Source organism: Salmo trutta, chromosome 1 (genome assembly GCF_901001165.1).
Source record: "Salmo trutta chromosome 1, fSalTru1.1, whole genome shotgun sequence".
Lineage (NCBI taxonomy): Eukaryota > Metazoa > Chordata > Actinopteri > Salmoniformes > Salmonidae > Salmo > Salmo trutta.
Genome location: NC_042957.1, coordinates 48,810,049 through 48,837,890, shown reverse-complemented (window position 1 = coordinate 48,837,890; position 27,842 = coordinate 48,810,049). Strand labels below are relative to the sequence as shown.

Genomic DNA, 27,842 nt, shown 5'->3' with positions numbered 1-27,842 from the left:
ACTACTCTCTCTTGTACAGCACAGTATTATTCTCGACCACATAATTAGGGAGCAACGGCAGACATTATAAACGTCAGAATTGTCGTCGGCCTTTTGGTCTCAGGGGAGTAAGAGGCTTTTGACCAAATTGATGATGCTCTCTGATAGGCTCAGTGCGCCTGTGACCAGTGCGAGGCCGCGAGAAGTACCGCATGCCAAGCCCACTGATGGAATATGGGAGATGCCAAAGCGGTATACGAGTGTAACGATGCGGGAAATGAACAACCTTATTCTACGACGGTAAAACGAATCGCATAAATCCTGGGTTACTAAGCTTCTGACTAGGTGTATTTGCGGAACTATTGACAACAAAGTCAAACGTATAGCGTTAAAATTACCTACTGGGAAACAGAAGTAGCTTGCTGGACAAAAAAAAAAGTTTTTTTTCTCTCCCACCCCTTCCTTCCTTCCTACCTTCCTCTGGACCAAAAACTACGCTGAATTCTGGAGGATCCACAGAAGTCACAGTGTCAAAGCACGCGTTGCCATTATTTCACATCCACAAAGAGATCACATTGATCACTTGGAAATGTGTCCCCTATATGTGACCTTTATTAGAAACAATTTACATAAAATATAGCCTAGCAGTGCGCGCTCTCGGTGAAGCGCAGCATCAGCACCACTAACTGATGCGCGTCCCCGCCCCGGCAGAGGCTACCCGAGATCCCGGGAAGAGGAGTTGGAGCTGCGCGAGTTAAAGTTGGAAAAGGGGGGCGAAAGGATGCTACCGTGCCCTGTGGATAGGAGAACACAATCTACGATCTAATTAACATAGCATGTGCGGAGACGCGTGTCCTCTGTAAAGGATGTTTTGCAAAATATTGAGCATAAGCCTTTTATTTTGGGGTTTTCAAGAATGCTCATCACGTAAGTCTTGTGAAACAGTAATGGTCATTTCTGTCAGTGTCTTGTCCTTCGTTAGCCTATTGCTTTCAGAAGAATGAAATAGCCTAAGCATGTATATGCAGCATATCGATAACAATATTGACATAAAAAGGGATTCATTGTACAAATGTGAATCAAGAAAGAAGTGGCTTAAATCTCTGGGCAATAGGTGCATCTAGTCTTTGAAGGGCAGAACATCTGATTTCAAATGACCAATAATCATCAAAACATTGTATAAGGGTTAATGATGGCTGTTATGTTTTACACAGTTGCATATTCTATATATTTTTGCTTTGAATTCTGAGGAAAGTCAAGTGGCATGTTTCCTGCGGGCTGAGGGCGCGCGGCGGTTACAGTCTCGTACTGGGCTTTCTGCATTGCAGTGCTTTCTCGCGCCAGCGTGCAAGTTTCTGCATCGCATGGTTCATTTCCCGCCCACCTCTCTAGCGCTCTTGTAACGGTCATGCCAAATAACCACTGTGACATTGAGCATATCCCAAACTGTGTGATAATGATGGCTCTGAAAATGTGCTTTATTATCTGTAAAAGCAAAAGGAAGGATTAGAGCCGTGTCCTAACCTGCCTGCCGCGTGCGGGACCACCCCACTGCAGTACTTTCGCAGAGTGTGTGCTCATCACCTGTCCGCGAGCAAAACGTCCCCTTCATGTAGGAACACGCATGACGCGGCAAAAATTCCTAATAGGAATTCCGTGATCAATGACGTATATCGTTTTTTAATAGTCGCTTTTTGACGTGGTTGCACAGCGGGGTACAACATGCAAGGTCATAGGGAGATGGATTTGAGATGCATGTGGGGGGGGGAAACTTGGTGGTGTCTTTTTCCATACATCAATGTCGAAACAATTACCTCAGAATATCTGAACTGCATTGATCATGAATGAATTAAAGGCTGCAGCGTGATTCACCAAGCAGTTTAAAAAAAAAGATAGGGTGGGGTGGAGGGGGAGGGAAAGGGAAAGGGAGGTAGGGTGGAGGGAGAGAGGGGGGACGGTGGGCTAGGACCACCTGACACCATGATATTTGGATGTACCGTGTAAAGGTCTAAACTTCTGAAAAACATTCTTACTTCACTTCATATCACTGCATATAGTACAGTAAACAGGGCAGGTAGTTTGTTTTTCTCTCTCTGGGCTGTATTAGTGATTACTAGTGAATACTTAGTGCCCCAGTGCCCTCTTGGTGCTGCGGCGGTGTTAGCCTACTGTAAGAGGATCACATGGGCAGGCTATCCTGCGCTGCTGGACTATCAGATAGACTGATTAAGGTGGGATTTAAATATCTGGGGCATTTGGGTGTGATATTGTGGTGAGTTGTACTGTATGTCCATGTATGGTACATTTGGTTGTATAAATACGTTGGGAACACTTGTTATGGTCATGTGGTGCGACATGTATTTTTTTGGTGTGGTCTCACATGGATTCCATTTTGGGTAACTAGGTGGTGTTATAGAATCCATGTGTGTGTTGGGGTAACCACACTGGTCAGTTTTTCTAGATGTGTTTACACCAGTAGAGTATTTGGCATTTTGTTCTGTGGTCTATTGCGTTACTACTGTATGCCTTCAGTATTGAGGGAAGTTGGTTGTAAGTACTGGCTATTAGGGGTGTAGAATCACACTACGGTGTTTGGAAGCTGACTGGTTTACTGTGATGGTGTTGTGGTGATTTACCCCCTGTAGTTTGGCCTGCCGGCCTGTGTATCTGGGTGCTGGCAGGCATATGAGGCAGTGCCCACGACTCAGGCTGTGAGTCAGGCAGGCAGGCAGGCAGGCAGGCAGGCAGCCAGGCATATACTCTACATCTGCTGTGGATGGGATGTGAGGTACACAGTGGAACTGAGCCAGATTAAAATGGAGACTCCATTCCTGGGACATGCTCATCTGGGGTGGGGCTAACACACAGCATTGCTGGAGCACTCCTACTATGCTACCACCCGTGCAGCTGCCCTGCTGTGTGTGTGTGTGTGTGTGTGTGTGTGTGTGTGTGTGTGTGTGTGTGTGTGGGACGATGGTCCTGTATATGAGATGTTTTGGGGCTTTGATGTCTTACATATTTAGCCATTTTTTAAAAAACTTTCCCTCTGTCCTCCGTGTCGCCAGGCAGACACTCCCCACTGTGAGGCCTGACTTTGGCTATGAATAATTCAGTCTGCACTCTAACACGCACCAACCTGCCTTCCACTCTGTGTGCCACACAACCCCAATACAAAAACATTCTGGCATTTAACATTAGGATTCTTATCTCCTAACCACACATGAAAAAGCAGAGTATTCATCACACTGTACGTCATTTATCATGGGCCATTGCATGATGTGACCGAAGGAGGCTGTTTCAATATGCACAGCAATTGTGATGTGTCAGCCCAGACAGCCCCTTGCAGCCTCTCCATCCCACAGTAACACTAGACTGATGCGTCAGCATCTCTGATAAGCCGGCAGCAGCTCTTCACACTTATAGTCAACTGAGCCAAGCCCTTAATGATAGATGGATTGAGAGAACCCCTGGTGGTGGTGTAGAGAGAGAGAGAGAGAGAGAGAGAGAGAGAGAGAGAGAGAGAGAGAGAGAGAGAGAGAGAGAGAGAGAGAGAGAGAGAGAGAGAGAGAGAATGTACAGAGTCAGTGAGCATAGCCTTGCTATTGAGAAAGGCCGCTGTAGGCAGACCTTGCCAGGCTTTACAGGCTGTGCACATTGCCCACAAAATGAGGTGGAAACTGAGATGCACTTCCTAACCTCCTGCTAAATGTATGACCATATTAGTGACACGTATTTCCCTCAGATTACACAGACCCTCAAAGAATTTGAAAAAACAAATCCAATTTTGATAAACTCCTACATCTATTGGGTGAAATACCACAGTGTGCCGTCACAGCAGCAAGATTTGTGACCTGTTGCCACAAGAAAAGGGCAACAAGTGAAGAACAAACACCATTGTAAATACAACCCATTTTTACATGTATTTATTTTCCCTTTTGTACTTGAACTATTTGCACATAATATGACATTTGAAATGTCTTTATTATTTTGGAACTTTGGTGAGTGTAATGTTTACTGTTAAGTTGTATCATTTATTTCACTTTTGTTTATTATCTACTTCACTTGCTTTGGCAATTTTAACATATGTTTCCCATGCAATAAAAACCTTAAATACAATTTATGAGAGAGAAAGAGAGAGAGATAGAGGGAGAGAGAGAGAGAGAGAGAGAGAGAGGGGGAGAGGAGAGAGGGAGTGGGTGAGAGAGAAGTAGCATGATCGAGAGAGAGGGTGAGAGAGAAAGAGATGGAGAGGGAGAGAGGAGAGGAGAGAGAGAGAGAGAGAAAAAAAAAGTGAGAGGGAGAGAGAAGAAGAGGAAGAGAGAGCGGGGGGTGGAATGTTCTGGATAAGCTCTGGGTACATCTTTTAGTAACTGCGACACAGCGACACTCACTCGAGAGGTATTTGAGATAAGAGATAAAATGAGAGGAAGAGAGGGGGAAGGTGTTAGGTAAGGCGCTCCCTCATGATTTTGGCTCAGGAGAGAGAGAGAGAGAGAGAGAGAGAGAGAGATTGAAAAGAAGAGGCGTGCTGAGTGAGATGGAGGGATAGGTGATGTGAGGAGAAAGAAGAGGGTGGAGGGAGGTTTGGAGTCGGATGGAGAGGAAGAGAGAAGAGCATCCTTTCAGTAGGGGGTGGGCATTGAGTGGCAAGGCCTGGGTTAATCTCCAGCAGTCATATTGGCTCTCTGTATTTTTATTTTATATCTTTATTTAACTAGGCAAGTCAGTTAAGAACAAATTCTTAATTTCAATGACGGCCTAGGAACAGTGGGTTTAACTGCCTGTTCAGGTGCAGAACGACAGATTTGTACCTTGTCAGCTCGGGGATTGTGAACTTGCAACCTTTCGATTACTAGTCCAACACTCTAACTACTAGGCTACCCTGCCACCTTTAATACCTGTAGTTCTTCTCCACCCTCTACAACCCTCTACACTGCTCACCACGGAAATTAACAAAAATCTATGTACCTTAAACTTCTATGAGTGTAGGGCTAGTTATAGGCGTCAGCTGAAGAATCATTGACTTGACTACCTTTATTTAACTAGGCAAGTCAGTTAAGAACAAATTCTTATTTTTAATTACAGCCTGGGTTAACTGCCTTGCTTTGGGACAGAACGACAGATTTGTACCTTGTCGGCTGGGGGATTTGAACTTGCAACCTTTCAGTTACTAACCCAATGCACTAACCACTAGGCTACCCTGCCGACTAAGAAACTTTAGGCAGCAGAGTTTTGTACTTCATGACGTACTTCATTAACAGCGAGTTCTCAGTCTGTAACGTCTGCAGGAGAGGATCAGGGGACATGGCCAGAAAGGTCACCCAGTCCAGACTCAGATACCCAGACAGAGACCGTATACTATAACACTCAAGGTCAAAGGCAGCACATGTCTCTGGCTCAGCTGATTTCTTTCCACCTGAATGGACTTGTCCTTGGATGACAGCGTTCACGGTCCCGTGACAGATTGAGCTGTTTTGACGGTGGGAAATGAAATGGAAGGTGTTTAGGCTCAGAGTGAGTGGCATAGTGTAGTACTGACTGTTGTGACAAGGACCTCTCTGCCTGACCAGTTCAATGATGCTGTCTCACATACTGTGGGGTAGTATGGAGAGTACAGAGATAAGGTTTAATTCTTCAGCTGAGGTTATCCCCTGACAGTTGTTCCTGTTTGAGCTCTTCCGCTCCGACGCTCCTGTCTCCATTTATTTTCTCCCTCTTCAAGAGGTGTTCCAATAGATGAGTCTACTCCCTCCCTCCCTCCCTCCCTCCCTCCGCAGGCTGAATACTAATTCTGCGAACGTCTCCCTTTTTTTTCGACCTCCCTCTGTCGCTCCCTGTCTCCCTCCCTCATCGGTTTGACCTCAGAGAAGGCTGTATTAATAGAAGCTACAATGGTAAAACTAGTTTTAAACAACAACCGTGTCACAGAGAGGGTTACTCAAGACATGCGGGTGGGGGTGTGGGATGGGGGGGGGGCATTGTTTTAGCCTCCCCAGGTTTTATACTGTGAGATTTGGGGCTCTCTTTTTTCCCCCCCTTGTCTTTTTTTCTCTCTCCATCTTCTCAGCCTGTTTGTCCATCTGTCCCTCTGTCTCTTCCTTTTCTACCCATCTACATGACTCTGAGCTGGGCGGAGGAGTAAAAGACATGTCATGACATTGCAGAAGATAAGGCAGTGTTTTCTAGTGGCCGTGGCGAGGACATAGTGGGTTTATCTGTGCCAATGACAAGATTAGGCAGAATTATAGTGATTCCTAATTGCTGAGGGTATTTATCGAGGGGGGGGACGGCGGATGAGACAGACGGTTGATGAGACGATGAGGGAATGCCTCTGATTTATTTTGCTGCTATCTGTCCACTAGGCACCCGTAGAATAACACCAGCTATCTCCCTGAGAGACAGTCAGTATCATTAACTGCATACTATTTCATGCAAAACAGATGATCACACACACACACACACACACACACACACACACACACACACACACACACACACACACACACACACACATACACATACACACCGTCCATTTCCAAATGTGTTTGCAAAGCTGAAAACCCTCTGCATATTCCATTTATTTCTTTAGCTCAATAAAAAGGGGACGGGTGGAGGTTCTCTTCTTGATAATGATCATTCATCTCACAGGCACAGTGGAAAAATACTTACTGGCTTCTGGTTCCATGCCTGACTCAATCCACCATCCATTACTGCTTAAATAAAGACATTAGTTAGGTCTCTGCATCTTTATCTGGGAGGATTGATGGTTAGATTCATCAGTATAGCTCCACCTGTTCTTAAGGAGCCATTTTATACTGTAGCATTACAGATGACTGCACCATGCACTGTGCAGATGGGAGGTCATATTGTGGAAGGGTTATTACTGCCCACCACAGAGAGGCCTAATTATTCGGTGCTTTTATTTTCCTGCCTCTGAATGTAAATCAGACTTTTTGAATGTTCATAGCTTGTGCCCAGCTACAGGACAGATTATGCAGTGCCTTATTAGTTGCAATCCAACGTCTGTCCCTTATCTGTGTGAGGAGAGGCACCACTAGACGTGTCGGTGTCAGAGTCTAGGTGATGTGGGTAAGGCGGAGTCAGGCGCAGGACACAGAAATGAGTAATAATAGTCACTTTACTCCAAAATAATGCTCCAACAAGGAGAAGGAAAATCCAGAATCACATAAACGAGACAACTGACAACAATAAACACGCACAAAACCATGATGGCTCCAGAGGGTTAAATAGGGAAATAACTCAAACGAAATGGGAACCTGGTGTGTACGGTACAGACAAAACAAATGGAAAAAGAAATGTAGATCGGTGGAGGCCAGAAAGCCGGTGACGTCGACCGCCGAACGAACAAGGAGAGGCACCAACTTCGGGGGAAGTCGCGACAGTTGGGTCCTGTTCAGTTCAGGGAAGATGGACGTGTATTTTGAATCCGTTTTTTTAATCACATGTTATCATGTGATTTGTACGGTTTTGGAGAATGATGTATTGTGTAGTCTGAGTATTACTGTAATCTCTGTCTTTAACCACCTCTTCTCGCTCATCTTTTGTTCTAGATGAGTGTGTTGATCCCTTGGTATCTTCGCTCTATGCCAACTCCTTCTTGGCCTCTTCCAGATATAACTTTTTGTACTCTGCCAACTTTGCCAAATTGTATGGTTAGTTTTCTACTTCATTGATTCATTTGTTGTTTTATGTCTTTATGTAGACTATTTGGTGTTGTGTATGTGATTGGATGATTTATGTTGTGTATATTGCCTATTATCTACAGTATGTATGTGTTCTGTGTGATGAGAACTGTGTGTGTGTGTGTGTGTGTGTATATGGCCAGTGTGTGAATATTGCCTATATCTATGTGTGTGTTTTGTGTGTAATGAAGTCAGAGTTTGAATTCTGGTTGATGACGTGTGTGTGTGTTGCATTCCTCCTCCAGGAAGCAGTGGCTGGTCCCCGTCCCCCCGGGACAGACAGCCCTGGCTGCAGATTGATCTGAAGAGGAAGTACCGCATCCAGGCCATCGCCACTCAGGGCACCTTCAATTCCTATGACTGGGTCACCAAGTACACCCTTCTCTATGGTGACCGCCCCGACTCCTGGACACCCTACGTTATGAAAGGAGGGAACTCGGTAGGGAGGGGAGAGGGGGCATCATTTACTCAAATTATTTATTATTTGTTCTCTGCTTGAAAGTTGTCTACAGGCTAGGAGTGACTGGTAGGAAGATGATTAAACTATGACATTTGAGTGAACTATCCATTTAGGTTGGGGTCTTTCAGGTAAAAAAAAACAGTCATTCAAATGTAATCCTTGGCAGTCTGTTCACACTGGGCACAGACTTCAAATCAATGTCTACTCCATGTTGTTTCAACGGAATTTCATTGAAATTCATTGAAGTAACGTGGAAACAACGTTGTTTCAACCAGTGTGTTCCCAGTGGGTTGTTTGATTTCATGTTCATTTTAGAAATGTTCACCACAGAGTAACAGTTAGAGACAACATTACCACATTATCCCTCAGTGAGAGAGTCTGACAACACTAATCTGTTTTCGTCTGTTTATTAGTGAATAATAACTCTTCTTGTCTCTCATATATATTTCTCTCTCTCTCTCTGCTGTGCACAGACGATGCCTGGGAACTGGAACTACCACCAGGTGAAGAGGAATGTGTTCCACTACGCCTTCACAGCCAAACACATCCGCCTCCTGCCCCTGGGCTGGAACACAGAGAACGGAGGCAAGATCGGCGTCAGGCTGGAGGTGTTTGGCTGTGCTTACGGTAAGGACATCGTTCAGAATCATTGGAACTATAATTTGCTGTAGGAGTCTTCTTCGAAATCTCAAGATAGCACACTCAACAGTCATGCAACTAACACAGTTGACAGTCTGTAACTAACCTCAACAGTCAATTGAGTCAACCCTCACAACTCAATGACACCAACGTCAAACAGTATCTATCAAACATCTATCTACACCATATCACAGGAACGCTTTTGAGGCCCTCTCAACCATTTGAATCTTCATAGGATCACAAATGTGCCATTCAACCTCTAACATCTAACCACTTTCCCCTTCTCTCTCGGCCAGACTCCTACGTGATGCAGATGAACGGGGACGACTCGGTGGCCTACATGTTCCCAGGGAAGAGGTTCCGGACCCTGCAGGACCATTTTGCCGTGAACTTTAAGACCCTGGAGCAGGACGGGCTGCTGCTACACAGTGAGGGAGTCCAGGGAGACATCTTGACCTTGGAGCTGAGGAAAGGACGCCTCGTCCTCACCATCGGCCTAGGTAGGATCAGCTGGAATGCGTGGGGTATGGCTGGGCAGAGACTCTAAACAGGTCAGAGTGCTGTATGCCATGGATGGAGGACAGATAAGAAGAACTCTGGTCTGTGAAGGATCAAATCGAATAAATGGAAGTCAAAGGAAATGCAATCTGTTTATTGTCATAAACACAAGATACAGGATACAAAGAAATGCTTAATGGAACATAAATATTCATGTTGTGGGGTGATTATACAATCTGATAGGCTGGGATGTGGTTTAGGGGTTCAGTTTCCTAGATTAGATTATCTTTACTGGATGAAAAACAAGGCGTGAATATCGCTGGCAATCCTCCATTACTGCTGAAGTAGACATTAGGCTTCTGTATCTGTGAGGAGAACTCAGGTTGGTATAGCGATTACTTCAGCTCCACCTTCTCCAAAGGAAACATTTATAGAAAAATGTATACATGCATAACTGAAGTCGCTTTGGATGAAAGCATCTGCTAAACGGCATACAGTATAGCTTGAACTATAGCGAACTATAGCGAGCTTGATTATTGAGTGAGTTTTACCCATTAGTACTCCCATCATCCTATCAGATTCTTACGTCATTCATTTCTGTTCTCCTATCAAAGGAAGCAGTACGGTCAACCAGGTGGACGGTCGGACCACAATGACCGTTGGCAACATACTAGATGACCAGCACTGGCACTACGTCACCATCAAGCGCTACGGTCGACAGGTCAACTTCACAGTCGACGCCCACACTGAGACGGCCATTAGCAAAGGAGATTTCAACTACATTGACCTGGACACTCAGGTTGGTCGTAGAACTAGACTCTAAGGTGTGTCTGGACATGTTTTTTTGTTGTTGAACATTAGAAGGTAGTGGGCCTGGAGAGTTTGAAGTCAGGCTTGTGACAGTGGTCCATAATGACAGGAATGAAGTGGTCATTGAAGGGGTCAATGGTCGTAGACAGGGATCAGCCTACTATTTACCTGGCGCCTGCTAGTCATTCAGGGTGTACTTTGTTGATATAAAACATGATCTAAACCTACAAATAAATGTGCGACTTTGAGTATAATATTCCATTGGTCATAAGGGTACATGAGTTTAATTCATTCCTCTGCTGGTACTCTCCTAGATGTATGTGGGCGGAGTGATTGAGCCCAATGTGCCCCACCTCCCAGAGGTTCCTAACTTCCGTGGCTGCCTGGAGAACGTCTTCATCAACGGGATCAATGTCATCAACATGGCCCAGGACCAGGAGCCTGAGATACGCATCCCTCGGCAGGTGTAGCTTCTCATCAGACTTCACCTCTGCATCACCTACTCGTTTACCCACACACACACACACACACACACGATTTACCTGTGACCTACAGTGATGTCGCTAATCTTTCTTCGTAGTTAGTTGTAAATGCAATTATTTCTTCCTCGTACCTCGTGTTCTTTTTTCCCCAGAAAAAGATGCACTACGCGTGCCGTGACATCCTGTGGAAACCCATGACCTTCGCCGGGCCCAACAACTACCTGCAGGTGCCTGGGTTCTTCAGGAAGCCTCGGATGTTTGTCAAGTTTAAGTTCCGTTCTTGGGACTACACAGGCCTGCTGATGTTCACACGCTTCGCTGACGAGCTGGGAGCCTTGGAGCTGGGCCTGAGTGAGGGACAGGTCAATGTCACACTCTTTCAGCCAGGCAAGAAGAAACTACAGTTCGCAGCAGGTGAGCCAAAATGTGGAACTGAACTCACCCTGCCTCGTTAATAAATTCTTACCCTTCTACAAATTATAAGTAATGTGCAGAACATTTGTTGAGAGGGTAGAAGAGGCAGCTTTGGCAAATGAATACTGTATTATGTTGCATTCATACTGATTGCTCATTCATTACATCTAAAGCTGTTCTAATAGTGTTTCTGTTTGTTCTCCTCTTCAGGTTACCGTTTGAATGATGGTTTTTGGCACACGGTAGACGTAGCAGCCAGGGACAACCTACTGTCCATCACCATAGATGAGGAGGAGGGCTCTCCTCTGAAAATCACCAACCCCTTCACTGTCCGCACAGGGGACCGCTACTTCTTTGGAGGTGAGCTGTTCACCACACCTGTGCTGGCTCTTCACTTTACTGTTCCCAACATCAACATACATTACCATAGCAACCACTGGAGGTGAGCTGTTCACCACACCTGTTCTGGCTCTTCACTTTACTGTTCCCAACATCAACATACATTACCATAGCAACCACTGGAGGTGAGCTGTTCACCACACCTGTTCTGGCTCTTCACTTTACTGTTCCCAACATCAACATACATTGCCATAGCAACCACTGGAAGTGAGCTGTTGACCGGACCTGGGGTACATCCCAAATGGCACCCAATTATCTTTATTAGTGCACTACTTTTGCTCTTATATACCAGAACACTGTTCATCTACATAATTTGTTTTATATTTATTATTTTTTACTTTTTTTGTCATTTAGCAGACATTCTTCTCCAGAGCGACTTACAGGAGCAATTAGGGTTAAGTGCCTTGCTCAAGGGCACATCAGCAGATGTATAACCTAGTCAGCTTGGGGAGTTGAACCAGTGACCATTCCGTTACTGGCCCAACGCTCTTAAGCGCTAGCCACCATTTTGATGTTCTCACTATCAAAATAACAACCCAATAGGAACATATCTTCACACCTCCCTCTGTGCTTTGGTCCTCAGGGTGTCCGAAGACTAACAACACGATCAGGAAGTGTGAGACCAAGCTGAACCACTTCCACGGCTGCATGCAGCAGATCTTTATCGACAACGAGCCGGTGGACATCGACATCATCCTGCAGCGACGCTGGGGACGCTACGCTGAACTGTTGTTGGGCACCTGTGGTATCACTGACAGGTAGGGGGCATCAGTGACAGAGCAGAGGGAGGGGGGCATCAGAGACATATATACGGAAGAGGAGGTCGGCAGAGGCACAGACTAAGATATTACGGTGAAATGGTTTGTTTGCAACAGGCTAGACCAGGCCTGGGCAATTCTTTTCCATGGAGGGCCACATTAGAATATATTTTTGCCATCGCGGGCCAGAATCATACATCATGTGTATGACTGTATTGACATATATCTACTGTAAATCACATCCAGATATGCTACTTATTTTACTTTAAAACGCACAGAAATAAGCCACATCCATGTTCTCCTTTTGGTAGGTATTTTCTTTATTAAACAGGCAATGAACTACACCAAGGGAAAGTACACTGTGCATTCAGCACCACGGACAGAACTCTAGTTAACGGTTATGCACAAAAACACAAGACAGAGAGAGCTCAACATTACATTTAAACTACTCAGTCAGTGTGAGGAGTGAAGTCTCTGATGGGCATCGACTAGAGCTGTGAAATCAGGTATAGGTTCGGATGTCGCTATGCGCATGATTGCTGAGAGTCAGTAAGAGATGATCTGTGACTTTCATCACTGAAAATGTCTGTTCACATGCATAGGTTGACGCAAACATCTTCTGAGCATGACTCCGAATCTTTGGAAAGTTTTGTTCAGCGAGAGATGCATAGAACCTCGTCAGTGACGTTGTTTTGAATAGTTCTCCAATCACTGCATCAGACTGAAGATCGATAAGCTCAAGTTGCAGGTCAGTGGGAGCGTTATCCACATTGAAGGTGAAAGGAGAGGAAACCAACAGCATGTCATTTTCCAACACTTAGAAATCCTCAAAACGACGAGAAAACTCACCGTTCAAAGCATGTAGTAGCGATGTATACTTCTCCCACTGGTCATCTGATAGGGAACAGACTAGTAGTGTCGGAAGGTGGGTGAGATTGTTGGCTTCTACCTGGCTGGTCAGGAGGAGTAATTTTCCCTTCAAGGCTTTGACAAGGCTGTGTCACACCCTGATCAGTTTCACCTGTCTTTGTTATTGTCTCCACCCCCTCCAGGTGTCGCTTGTTATCACTGGTGTATATATCCCTGTGTTTCCTGTCTCTCTGTGCTAGTTCATCTTGTATGTTCAAGTCAACCAGTGTGGTGTTCCCATGCGCCTTCATTTTCTATTCTCTTTTACTGGTCCTCCTGGTTTTGACCCTTGCCTGTTTTCTAGACTCTGTACCCACCTGCCCCGACCTTGAGCCTGCCTGCCACACTGTACCTCCTGGACTCTGAACTGGTTTTGACCTTTTGCCTGTCCACAACCATTCTCTTGCCTACCTCTTTTGGATGTAATAAATATCAAAGACTCAAACCATCTGCCTCCCGTGTCTGCATCTGGGTCTCGCCTTGTGCCCTTATAGGCTGTACATCTGATGTGAAAAAAGGCCCTTCCCTTGTAGTTTGGAATTCAGTTCATTCATGAGGGCCATGATGTCCACGGTGAAGACAAAATCAGCCAATCATTCTTTATCTTGCAGTTAAGGGGAATCCACATATTACCCTTTCATTTGCAAAAACTCAGCAATCTCTGACTTCAGGTTCCACACCCTTTTAAACACCTTCCCAAAACTCAGCCATCTCACGTTTGTGTGGTAGGGGAGATCTGCATGACCAGACTCTGTCTCTTCCAACAGTGCGACAAACTGCCTGTGGTTTAAAGATTTTGCTCTTATGAAGTGTACCACTTTAGTGACTGTATGCACAACATGGCTGATTTTCAGAACACATTTACAGAGCACTTCCTGATGAACAATGCAATAATGATCTGGGTTCAGCTCAGCTACTTGATTTTGTATCCTTTTCAAAAGGCCAATGTTTTTTTTCCTGTCAGGTTTGGGCACCCATCAGTGGTCACACTGGATAACTTTTCAAATCTCAGTCCCAGCTTTGCCACACACTTATTAACCTCCTCCAATAAATCTTTCCTTGTGCTCTTCATTGACTGCACTGAAGCAAGCTCCTCTGTAATTTCAAAGTCTGGGCTTATGCCTTGTAAGAATTTCATCAACAGGGTCGTGTCACATGCATCACTGCTCTCATCCAGGGCCAAGGAGAAATAGGTGAAATCCTTTACCTTGTCTTTCAACTGTTTTTCATATTCTCTGCGATGTTCTCAACACGACGTGTAACTATTCGTCTTGACAGGGAAACATTTTCAAACAGCTCTTTATTGTCGGGCCAAAGTATTGCTGCAGAGTCAATGAAACATTCTTTAATGAATTCACCCTCAGCGAATGGCTTGCTATGTTTAGCAATTTTGTGGGACAGTACATAGCTAGCTCTCGCAATTCTGTCGTTTGCTGAATGTAGTTTTGTGAAAAGTCCTTGCTGCTTTTGCAACTAAGAAAGCAACTCTTTCGATGCACTTGCCCTCTGCTCACAAGACATATTCCTATATTTCTGTGCATGTTTCGTCTGGAAGTGTCGGGTCAAGTTGTAGTCTTTCAAGACAGCGATGCTCTCTTTGCACACTAAGCACACAGCTTTCCCTGATACCTCAATAAATAAATATTTCGATGTTCACTCTTGCTGGAACACACTACATTCATTGTCTACTTTCCTTTTCTTTGAAATCTTAGCAATTTCTAGCTAGCTACTATTTGTAACTGTGACGTGTGTGTCAGCCTGTCAGTCACTGTCTGTCCTCTTGCAGTCGTTATTTATACGTGCCTTCAAAATAAATGTCCCACAAGCGGTGGGAGTTAAATCATTACACAAAGGCGAGTATTCATTGGGCTTTTAATTTGAATAACAAATACGTTTTTCAAAACTTTACTATCGCAAATTCTTTATGTTATCTGAGCATGTTTCCGTTGGCCGTATTGAATCAGGTCGTGGGCTGCATACGGCCCCCGGGCCGGCCTTTGCCCAAGCCTGGGCTAGACAGTAGTAGCACAAGGGCAAAGGTTACATACAGTATCCATGATGAATCCATGGGTAAACTGATTGGATGCATTCTAAACGCTATACTCAGCCTTGTAATATCAGTGGAGTGCAGAGATAGTGTTGGAATGTTCCATCCTGATTCCTGATGGACCAATGTGACAGACAGAGTCAAGGCTCATTGCTATAGGGATGAATCATTCTGAGAACGCCTCTCATCTCATCCCCCATGGCATACGTGGGACTTCTAACACTCAGACACACCTCCAGGAGATGACAGGGGCTATGCTCAGTTGAATGCACCTGCCTGGACAGGGAGGATTATTTACATCAGAGTAGGATCCTTGTTATGGTATCCTAGGTATATGATATAACGTTTTTTGGACGGCCGCGCCACATGTAACCTCTCTCACTGCAAAACGTTTGCGAGATCAACATTTTAGAAAAACGTTAATGTAATGTCATGTAGCACTAAACTTCAGTCCACAGTTTTCTACAATCTCTCCTTTCTCATCCTCCATATAAAAAAGATTCGGGGGAGCGCCATTTTCTCTCCAAAACAATGTGCAAAGACCATTGTGTTCAAAACCTTTGTGTACTAGTATGTATTCTTATCACATGCTTACATCAGTATGTTACATATTCATCTGCTTTATGATTTATGATACTTTCTGGTGCCTTCTCTGTTTCACGAGGGTATCAGCATGACTATGTATGTTGAGCAGTCAACCCTGGTGGTTCAGAGTCTTCCTGGTGTTTCAGAGTATTTTCACACATCGTTTTTGAGCTATAGTTCGAATCAAAGTTTGATTATTTGTTACATTGTATTTTTTTTCATTTGGTTCAGTTGGTTTCACATTGCCAAATATCAAACAAACAAAAATTCCTAACCAAAACCACGTGTCCATGTAAGCCATTTATTTATTGGACAAAAATGCTCACGTTAAATCTCTCTATGATTATCATCAAGCATCACTTGTGTGCCCCAATCTTCATATTATTTTTGCTTAGATCTTCCAACAACATGCGGGAGGAAACAACGCAATAACCGCTCTAACTACAACGTGAATAGCCTATATTCAGTATCCCACTGTCTATCTCCGTTATAGCCCCCGTCTCCCCTAATCTGCATCGATTGCGCTCATAAATACGCTGGTATTCACAGAATGTTTCAAGTACCTCAAGTTATGATGCTGTGTGCTTTTCATCAAATGCTCGCAGTCAAACAACCAATAATACTCCCCGACTCTGTTTTTTTCCCCCTGTTTGGTCTGTACTGCGTTCTAACCTGCAAGAACCGCACCATGGTACAAATTTAATTGGACCGAGACCAGCCTTTTTGAGCGAACCACGGTGCGTTGTTTAGTGTGCGCCCTAGTGCGGATAGAGTATTCACACAAGTCCAAACTATCCGAACTAAGGTGGTAAACACACCAGAGTTCAATTTAGGAGTTGTGCAGTATTATTGGTTGTTTGACTGCGAACATTTGCTGAAATGCACACAGCATCATAACTTGATACAGTATTTCTAAAACATTCTGTCGGTAGCAATGCATTTATGAGTGCATCCGATGCAGATTAGGGGAGACGGGAAAATGTGAAAAACCCAACAGCTTTTCAGTTATTGATACATACCGGTGTGCCTGGCACCTACTACCATACCCTGTTCAAAGGCAATTAAATATTTTGTCTTTCCCATTCAACCTCTGAATGGCACACACAAGCCATATATCTCAATTGTCTCAAGACTTAAAAATCCTTTGATAACCTGTCTCCTCCCCTTCATATACACTGATTGAAGTGTATTTAACAAGTGACATCAATAAGGGATCATAGCTTTCACATGGATTCACCTGGTCAGTCTATGTCATGGAAAGAGATGTTTTGTGTACTTAGTGTACAGAGAGAGCATTCATAAAGTATTCAGACCCCTTGACTTTTTCCACATTTTGTTGTATTACAGACGTATTCAAAACATTTATTAAATCATTTTTCCTCCTCATCAATCTACACACAATACCCCATAATGACGAAGCAAAAACAGGTTTTTGGAATATTTTGCAAAAAATAAATAAAATGAAATATCACATTTCCATAGGTATTCAGACCCAACTTTGTTGAAGCACCTTTGGCAGCGATTACAGCCTTGAGTCTTCTTGGGTATGACGTTACAAGCTTGGCACACCTGTATTTGGGCAGTTTCTCCCATTCTTCTCTGCAGATCCTCTCAAGCTCTGTCATGTTGGAATGGGAGCGTCGCTGCACATCCCCACAGCATGATGCTGCCACCAGACGTGACACTTGGCATTCAGGCCAAAGAGTTCAATCTTGGTTTCATCAGACCAGAGAATTTAGTTTCTAATGGTCTGACAGTCCTTTAGGTGCCTTTTTGCAAACTCCTAGAGGGCTGTCATGTGCCTTTTACTGAGGAGTGGCTTCCGTCTGGCAACTCTATCATAAAGGCCTGATTGTTGGTGTGTTGAAGAGATGGTTGTTCTTCTGGAAGGTCCTCCCATCTCCACAGAGGAACTCTGGAGCTCTGTCAGAGTGACCATCAGATTCTTGGTCATCTCCCTGACCAAGGCCCTTCTCCCCAGATTGCTCAGTTTGGCTGGGCGGCTAGCTCTATGAAGAGTCTTGGTGGATCCAAGCTTCTTCCATTTAAGAATGATGGCGGCCACTGTGTTCTTGGGGACCTTCAATGCTGCAGAAATGTTTTGGTACCCTTCCCCAGATCTGTACTTCAACACAATCCTGTCTCGGAGCTCTACGGACAATTCCTTTGACCTCATGGCTTGGTTTTGCTCTGACATGCACTGTCAGCTGTGGGACCTTATATAGACAGGTGTGTGCCTTTCCAAATCATGTCCAATCAATTGAATTTACCACAGGTGGACTCCAATCAAGTTGTAGAAACATCTTAAGGATGATCAATGGAAACAGGATGCACCAGAGCTTAATTTTGAGTCTCATAGCAAAGGGTCTGAATACTTATGTAAATAAGGTATTTCTGTTTTTTATTTGAAATACATTTGCAAAAATGTCCCCCAAAAATATTTTCGCTTTGTCATTATGGGGTATTGTGTGTAGATTATTGAGGGAAAACAATCATTTAATCCATTTTAGAATAAGGCTGTAACGTACCAAAATGTGGAAAAAGTCAAGGGGTCTGTATACTTTCCGAATGCACTGTACATGCCCCATTTCCCTTTTACCCACACTCCTGCATGGTATGCTCTCTAGATGTACTCCAAACCCCTGTGAACATGAGGGCAGATGCATCCAGTCCTGGGATGACTTCATATGTCTATGCGAGAACACAGGCTACAAAGGGGAGGTGTGCCATATGTGTGAGTATTTCCTGAGAGAGCCTAATGTTGTTTGCGAGTACTAATGACAGCATGTTGTCGTAACCTCACCAGTGTAACAACCAGTTTGTTGAGGCCTATATCCTGCGGTAGTGTGAGACAGACCCATGTCATCATTAAGTAAGTTAAAACACTACTTCTGCTTCTCTCTTCCCCAACAGCGGTCTACAAAGAGTCGTGTGAGGCCTACAGACTTACTGGCAAATCCTGGTCAGGGAATTATACCATAGACCCGGACCTGAGCGGACCCTTGAAACCATTCGAGGTGTACTGCACGATGAAATGTGAGTAACTGGCTTTTCAAATGTATTTTCTACATTCATAAAATGTACTAGCATACAGTGATATTATACCATCTGACCAACATGACTCCATGGTGCATATGGAACATAACGGTAGTCAGCGCTTACAGTACCTTTTAGAAATGGACTCTTCTTGAACGTATTGAGGCAGAGACCCTGATATTAAACTGTGTTCAGGTTGAGGTGAATGTTGACTCTATGTTCCATGAGGAATGAAAAAGCAACAGCAGCAGCAGAGGAGACAGCAGATCCATCTGTTGGATGTTGATCATGTAATAATGAACTCCAACAAGGACAGTGGAGAACCAGTTTGGGGCCAGATCAGTAATTGGTTGTGGGGACAGAGTATTCTCCATCCAACCCTATCCAATTAACCAAAACCTGTTACTGTAGGTTCCATGTAAATCCCTTAGATTAGTCAGGGTCTACTGCGTTAGAGTTGTCTGTGATTAATATCAGATCTCTGGACACAGCATGGCACAAAAACAGATTCCTCAGTAGTAGATGTGCTTTCTCTCACGTTGTCTCTCGCTAGTTTTCTCTCTCTTTCTCACTTACGCAATCATACATTTTTACCCTTTCATGTCGACCCCTTCCTTGTCTGTTGACAAAGCCGACAAGGCATGGACGATAGTGATGCACGACCGTATCGACGGCATCAAGGTGACCGGTAGCACGGTGGACCGTCCTTACATAGGGGACGTCAACTACTGGAATGCCTCCTGGGACGATGTCACAGCACTGGCCAACACCTCCATGTACTGTGAACAGTGGATCGACTACTCCTGCTACAAGTCACGCATCCTCAACACGTCCAGTGAGTAGGAGTGGTTAGGGCCTATGGGCAATGGTAGCTATTGAAAGCACCTGAATCTGTACCTATTTGTATATATATATATCATAGAACATTTCAATGATTAAATCATAATAATCACATTCCTTTGCTCTGTTGTCAGGTCATTCAGATGGGAGACCGTACAGTTTCTGGATTGGTCGAAATAACGAGAGTCACGAGTACTGGGGCGGGGCTTTCCCTGAGAGTGGGAAGTGTGGCTGTGCTATAAACCAGACCTGCACTGACGCCAGGTTTCACTGTAACTGTGACGCTGACTATCGCCAATGGTGAGAGAGAAAGGATTTGAACAACTCTTTTCTATAACTTTTAGAAAAGTGTTTCCATAGATTGATATACATTACTGTACAAATGGAACCTGTTGTGCAGGTACTCAGACAAGGGCTATCTGATGTGGAAGGACCACCTCCCAGTGAGGAAGGTGGTGGTAGGGGACACCAACAGGACCGGGTCAAAGGCCCACATCAGCCTCGGGCCCCTACGTTGCCACGGCGACAGTGAGTTGTAGTAAAACCATTCTGCGGTATATCATTTGTCAAATGATTTTTGATCGTGGTTCTGGTTTGGATCTCATGGCCTCTTTGTCCTCACAGGGAGCATCTGGAATACCATATCGTTCACCAAGCCCACCTACATCGAGTTCCCCACCTTCAGGCCAGGCAGCACCGTCGACATCTCCTTCCACTTTAAAACCTACCGCCCTCACGGAGTCTTCCTGGAGAACTCGGACGACTGGCTCCGTAACTTCATACGCATTGAGCTCAACAGTAAATTACCACAGATTACCTAGTGTGAATCATAGGAAATTACTCATATATAGGCATATAATATACACTATTTAAAAGACACTTTTCTCTAAAGCGACTTACAGTCATGCGTGTATACAATTTACATAAGGGTTGCCCCAGCGGGAATCAAACCCACAACCTTTGGCATGGTAAGTACCATGCTCTACCAACTGAGCCACATAGGACAAAGGCAAGAAACATAATTACTGAATTACAATTTCCGAAATGTTTTTTTTTGCAATGAAACTTATAACTTGAATGAATGAAAAGGTTTACAAATGATATTATCAATATTTTCCGGTATTTATTTCTATAATATATTTCATCCCTCATTCTGTTTTTTGTCTCTTCTTCATTCTTCTCCCAGCCACCCAGAACCTGGTCTTCATATTCATGGTGGGAGACGGCATCCTCAACGTGACGCTACGCTCGCCGGTGCCTCTAAACGACAACGAGTGGCATTTTGTCCAGGCAGAGCTCAACGTCAAGTTGGCCAGGATCAAGGTGGACTACCAGCCATGGGCTGTGAGACGCTTCCCTGGCCAGACCTTTGTCACCATGGAGTTCACCCACCCTCTCCTCGTGGGTAGGTCACCTGGCTGCTGGGGCTGGGGAGGGCGGGGTGGTGGTCCACAAGGATTTTGGACTTCTCCCATTGGTTGATGTAGTCCAATGGGAGCGCTACAGCACGGGAAACAGACATTTTTTGTTGTTGTTGTTCTTATAACGAACACTTATTTATTCTTCTTAATCCAAAATGCTAAACTTTGCAATGTGATGATTAACTGATGGTGTCTCAATACATCCAGGCGCAGCCAATCGCACGCTGTGGCCATTCCTGGGCTGTCTCCGAGGGTTACGAATGAACGGTGTAACCCTTGACTTGGAAGGCAAAGCGAATGAGGAACAGGGTATACGGCGGAACTGTACGGGCCAGTGTCTGAACGCAACCATACCGTGTCGAAACGCTGCCCAGTGTATCGAGGGCTACGCGGCCTACACCTGTGATTGCGGCAACACTGCCTTCGACGGATTCTACTGCCACAAAGGTGAGCTCTACACAGGTTGGGTTACCTCGGTTATTCATGGAGCCCCAGAATCACTAAGACTGCCTTAAGCATACTGGGTTACAGTAACAAAAACCTTGATTTATTTTGACAGTGTTGGCGATAACCACAAAGTCTCATAATAGAAATATGCATTTAGCTCAACCTGATCCTGTTTGTACCCCCTTAGACATTGGGGCCTACTTTGAGATAGGCTCGTGGTTGCGCTACAACATCAGAAAGAAGCCTACGACCAATGAGGAGTGGTGGGCTAACTGGCTGGACCCCCACTACCACAACTTCAGCCTGGGCTATAACGACACCAGTGATGAGATAGAGTTCAGCTTCAGTACCTTCCAGACGCCGGCTGTACTGCTCTACATCAGCTCTTTCGTCCAGGACTACATGGCTGTCATCCTGAAGAAAGATGGTAGGAACGCTCGGCAGGGAGGAGCGCTTTAACATTATGGTTATTATGGTTAAGATTCAAGGCAGAGTGTGTTCGGTTGAACTGGCTTTTGAATGAAGATTTTACTGTCACTGATTGAAGTTGGATTACTGTATGTTCCACAGGAGGCTGCTGAGGGGAGGACGGCTCATAATAATGGCTGGAAGGTTGCAAATGGAATGGCATTCCACTGATTCCGCTCCAGCCATTACCACGAGCCTGTCCTCCCCAATTAAGGTGCCACCAACCTCCTTTGGTATGTTCTTTAGTCATCCCATTTATTTGAGTGGAAACACAAAGCAAAATAGGACTTGGACAAAAATATATCACTGTACTTTACAATCTTTTTAATTAATTTTTTCTTTAACTAGGCAAGTCAGTTAAGAACAAATTCTTATTTACAATGACGGCCTACCAAAAGGCAAAAGTCCTCCTGCGGGGACAGGGGCTGGGATTTTAAATAACATTTTGTTTTCGGACAAAACACACATCACAACAAGAGACAGCACACCACTACATAAAGAGAGACCTATAATACAACAACATAGCAAGACAGCAACACATGACAACACAGCATGGTAGCAACACAACATGACAACAATATGGCAGCAACATGACAACACAGCATGGTAGCAACACAACATGACAACAATATGGCAGCAACATGACAACACAGCATGGTAGCAACACAACATGACAACAACATGGTAGCAACGCAACATGGCAGCAGCACAACATGGTAGCAGCACAAAACATGGTACAAACATTATTGGGCACAGACAACAGCAAAAAGGGCAAGAAGGTAGAGACGACGATGCATCACGCAAAGCAGCCACAAGCCATACTACAATGCCTTACATTATGAACTGTGGAGTGTATTGTTGCACCATCCCTCCACAGGAACCTTAGACATGAGGTATAGGTTGGGGTTGATTACCCACAAGTACCAGTTGTCCTTCAGGAACCTGGCAGATGGATACCCCCACTACGTCAACATAACCAGACACAACAGGACCATCAAGACACAGGTGCGCTGATGCTCCACCCCAAATGTGTACACCTGTTAACACTACCTACCTCCTTCACCACAGTTTAAAAGTCAATCACAAATCAGGATTGTCTGGTACCACATTGCTTGGTTCGTAAGTTGTGTGCATTTGTGTATTTTCAGTCTTTGACTTATTTGTTCATGTTGACAGGTTTATGGTTGTGTGTGAATATCAATGTGTTTGTGTTGATGTGTGTAACTCCTAGGTGGACTACATGGAGCCGATAGTGGAGAAGATCACCCTAGTGGAGGACGGCAGGTTTGACTCGCCCAAGAACATCTTCCTGGGGAGAGTGATGGGTAAGAATACATTGCACCCCCCCCCCCCCCCCCAGCTGAAACATTTCTGCTTCCCTCTTGAGAATTGATTTGGTCACACTTTATTTGAATCGTCCGGATAGTCCATCTGTAGGTGCTCTACAGATGGTCATACTATCAACAAACTATCTGTTGATAAACAACTGCTTGCTAAGGTTATGGTTACAGTTAGGGTTAGAATAATGGTTAGGGTAAGAGTTAAGTTTAGGGTTAGGATAAGGGTTAGGGTTAGAACTAGGGTTAGTAGATAGTTGAAATGTTACTGATAGTCTGTAGAGCATCTACAGATGGACTATCCAAATAAACTGTTACCCATGGAAGTAAGGTATCAGTTGTCCCCACTGTACGTTTGGGAGTTAGCTGAGGTGGATGTGCACATTGTAACTCCTCTGTCCCTCTCTCTAACCCCCTCAGAGGTGGGTGACATTGACTATGAGATCCAGAGGCATAACAGTCCTGGTCTGGTGGGCTGTATATCTGGGGTGAGGTACAACATCTACGCCCCTCTTAAGACCCTCTTCCGGCCGAACGAGACGGAACCGCCGGTCACCGTGCAGGGCTTCGTCTCCGAGTCTAACTGTGGGGCCTTCCCTCCTGTCCATGGATATGTCCCCTGGGAGGCGGACCACTGGTTCACTTCTATAGGTGAGACGACATATCCCAGAAGCCTTCAGTAGATCTACTTTACACGGGACTACATATCCCATCAGCAATCATGACCTAGTGATGATAGTATACGTTCCCCATAATAACACCATTGATGTATTTTTTCATTTCAGAATACATCTATATCCACGATGACCTAGGCCTGTTTTGGTTGACAGGTAAGTCTTTACTGCTTACGATTCACAATAATGTGAATCATTTCTCATGAAACTATACTTTGATGATTTTTGTGAAATCTATTACTGTGTTCATCTATCGTCTGCCATCTGTGAGTCCTGACCTTAGTTTACCTCTAGATTCAGATTAAGCCTTCTCTCACTCTCTCCCTCTCTCTCTTCCTCTTGCTACCGCTCTCTCTCTCTCTCTCTCGCTCTCTTTTTCTTCTGCTCACTCTCTCTCTCCCCTACTGACACAGATCGGCGGTAGTTGAAATTCTCATTTTTATTTTCCTAAAATCCCCTAATCCTAAAATCTGAGACTATCAGATTCCAGAATAGGCTTTACGTCCTCACGCTAAAAGCAAAAAAATGTGACGTGTACCAGAACAAATGCTGGAATGTAGAAGGATATTTTCTCGTGTCTGCTGAATATGAGAGGCGAAGGAAGCCGAGGACCAGACAGAAGCTCAGAGAGTCTGTAGTCTGTACTCTATCCCTGTCTGAGATCCTCACTGGATCAACTATATTTAGAGCTGCTCCTCCCTCCACTATTCATCACAGATATATGCTTCAGCTTAATGTACTGGATAAATCTGTACAGGGGTGTTATGGTAACGCAGAACATCTGAGTTTGATTTCTGATGTCTGGGCCGGTCCTGCTGTCCCCTTGCCGACCTCCTCCAGTTATTGGACATCATTTGAGATGGATGGCTCCCTCCATAACAATATGTGGCTGTATAAGAAATGATACCTCTTGTCTCTAAAGTGAAGTTAAGTGAGTTTGGCAGAGAGCCAACTGAGTCATAACGATATTGATTGAAAGGGATATTTGTGTCATCCATCGAGATACAGGTATATTCTTTTCACAGTGACAATTCCAACGTGAGTCATAGAACCCTACTGTGACGAACAATGGATTTTCAGCTGTTTGCTTTGTTAACCACACCTTGACTGTGTGTGTTTCTCCCTCTAGTTGTCGTCATCGCGGCCGTGATATTGCTGTTCATAGGTCTGTACAGCATCTACATCTATCTGTACCGGTACAAGGGCAGCTACCACACCAACGAGCCCAAGAACTTCCTGGAGTCCCCTGGAGGCAGCAGCTCCAGGCCCCTGACAGGGACCCTGGAGAAGAAGCGATTTCCAGAGATAGAGGAAGACTTTCGGAGTGACTAGCCTCAGGCTGGGGAATGGTGGGAGGGAGGAGGGGGTGGGAGGGATTGAAGTGGGGAGGTTTTGGGGCTTACAACAACCACAATACCTGTTTATGTTTTATAATTCCTTTAACTTTTTTGATTTACTTTTCGGTTTTGTTTTCCTTTCCCCAGGCATGTGTTATCTTAAGCCTGGTGCTCGACATAGTGTTGTTTTTCTGATGGGTTCATAGTTTCGCAGGCTTCGGAGATCAAATCAAGCCCTTATTGCGTGAGTGACGACCGACCAAGCTCACACTGTATTGAAGGGTTGACCAACTGAAGTGCCTCGACAGAGCAAAACGAGATCAGAAATAACCCCATGAGTTCATTCAGGATTTGAGACATAAACTGAGGGAATTAGATTTCAGGTCACGTTGAATTGTGACATTTTTACATCTTACTAATATCCTCACATGCAGTAACACGTATTCAGCAGCCTCTTCTGTTTTTTAGGTCTGTTATTGAGATCACTTGATAGATCAATGCCATCTACTGTGTAACTCTTTCCGACAATCCACTCTTGCAGCCATTTTGATAAAGACATCCAAACTATCCCACTCGCCCCATCCTTTGACTAGTGAGCCAGGATTCACCACAGAGAGATGCTGCAACCACAGCAACAACAACAACAAGCACAATCTGGCATCTGCAAACAGTCTTTCCTGCTTAACACCAATTGAAGAAACTATAAAAAGCATGGAGCTCTAAGCTTTGAGATGACATATCTAAAGAATAACGGAAGGTATATAAACATATATTTGTTGTATTGCAGCCTATGAAATTGCATACCTATACAAAAGAGGAATATGTATTAATGGTTAGTTTCATTAGATAGCAGCTTTGCCAATTACAGTATGCTCTGCGACTCCTAACCGATTCCCAACCAATCAATTAAGCAGTCATGTACGACCAACAAAACACACTGAAGACATGTGACATTTGGCTGGGTATATAAGACGATCGCCATATTCTTGTTCAGAATCCTCAGAGTAACATATGAAATGGGTGGGTAGCGCTCAGAGGCCGTGGTAGTTTGACTTTTCCCCAACGGTAGTGCTGTCGTGTTAATGTGATACTGACCGTTGGTGCACTGCAGAAAATGGAATGGAGGTGTTGAACCGAACCAGGGACAGGACTCCTTATTGCTATTAATCCTCATTCCAAGCTTCACTTTCTGTTTGACTTCCAGTAGCTAGTGAACATGCAGCCAAAATCGTTTTTTTTTAATATATATATATTTTTTAAATGCAGCCAAAATCTGGGTGCTATTTCAGATTCAGAGGCCCTGGCGTGGCAGCCCTGTCGACCAGCCTGGTCAGGAATCATTACAAATGTCTTTCAGGAAAAGAGCTGCTCCGCATGAACATCCGGACATGCAAACACACACACACACACACACACTGGCATATTGTATAGAGGACCACAACAATGTCAATGCCAGTCTTGTACTTCTTCTCACCACACTAGACTATTATTGCATCTGACTGCTCTGTAGGACAGTACTGTGCTGTGCCGCCCCCGCTGCTGTTGCTTCTTACCCACTGGGCACTGGTTGAATCAACGTTGTTTCCACATTATTTCAATGAAATTACGGTGAACCAACGTGGAATAGACGTTGAATTGACGTCTGTGCCCAGTGGGTAGGTGCTTCTTATGGTGCTTCTCTTCCTTTAGGTCCAATGATATTTCCCTGTCTGGAAAGTCACGATTTCAGGTTAGACGGTGGGTGAGGTTACGGTCAGGGAAGATGTTCCCAGTAGGTGAAATGCCATTGGACCCATGTAATGTGTGGCGTGGTAACCAAAGCTTAGGTCTCTGACATCATCACCCAGCGCCCTTTGAAGCTAAAGCAGTAATACATCATAGAAAAAAAGAGAGAAAATCATAAGCTATGCATATATAGAGCATGATGATCGCACCTTGCAATGAAATGCAATAAAATCAGCCGCTTCCAGCGCAGATCACCTAAAGATATTTTTTTTGTGTCTGTTCCGTTCGCAGCAACTTGCAGCAGTTAGGATCCTAGACATAATATGTATATGTGAATATATTAATAAGGTGTTTATCGACTTTTTCATTCCTATGGTTTGTATGAAACAGTTGAAAATGAGGCTGAGAGGTTTGAATGTAAATCCTAATCATGACCCTGTAATATGGACAGGCTCTGCAGCAAGACCTGCTCTGCTCCTCTGTGTGTGTGTGCTCTGTATGGTATGTACACTCATTAAACAGAAAACTATTCAGCATAGCTTTCTCACATGTTCAGGATGTGGACAATACAGTACCCTCCCGACGTTTCAGTAGAAACATCACAGGACATATTTCAACATCTTTGGTTTAACCGGTTAAGACTAGATTGTAAAAAGCATTACAATTACAATCAATTATAAGATAGAATTGGCAATGCCTGGCTTTTTCCCAAGCCATATTTGTAAGAATGTACCATTTTCAATAGTATAAATGTTAGCATTGGGCAATTAGAGTAGTAACATGTTCCACCTCTGGAGAAATAGGATTTTTTTTTTTTGTACAGAGATGTACAATCACCTGTTACAGAGTTCATATTAAACCAGTCAACAACCTG

The 27,842-nt window shown here is 44.4% G+C and overlaps 1 protein-coding gene across 1 annotated transcript; it reads left to right on the top strand.

The window, feature by feature from the left end:
• Positions 1-205: 205 nt before the first annotated feature.
• On the top strand, positions 206-27,842 carry LOC115198187 (contactin-associated protein 1). Its single transcript, XM_029759952.1, has 24 exons — positions 206-906; positions 7,551-7,652; positions 7,928-8,121; positions 8,616-8,769; positions 9,078-9,281; positions 9,894-10,078; positions 10,404-10,553; positions 10,724-10,985; positions 11,196-11,345; positions 11,968-12,142; positions 18,311-18,417; positions 18,597-18,719; positions 19,351-19,554; positions 19,694-19,859; positions 19,960-20,087; positions 20,184-20,357; positions 20,746-20,964; positions 21,188-21,427; positions 21,615-21,854; positions 22,773-22,900; positions 23,127-23,220; positions 23,653-23,883; positions 24,018-24,062; positions 25,036-27,842. The coding sequence occupies exons 1-24, from the start codon at positions 846-848 to the stop codon at positions 25,236-25,238; spliced, it is 3,939 nt and encodes a 1,312-aa protein (XP_029615812.1). The 5' UTR covers positions 206-845; the 3' UTR covers positions 25,239-27,842.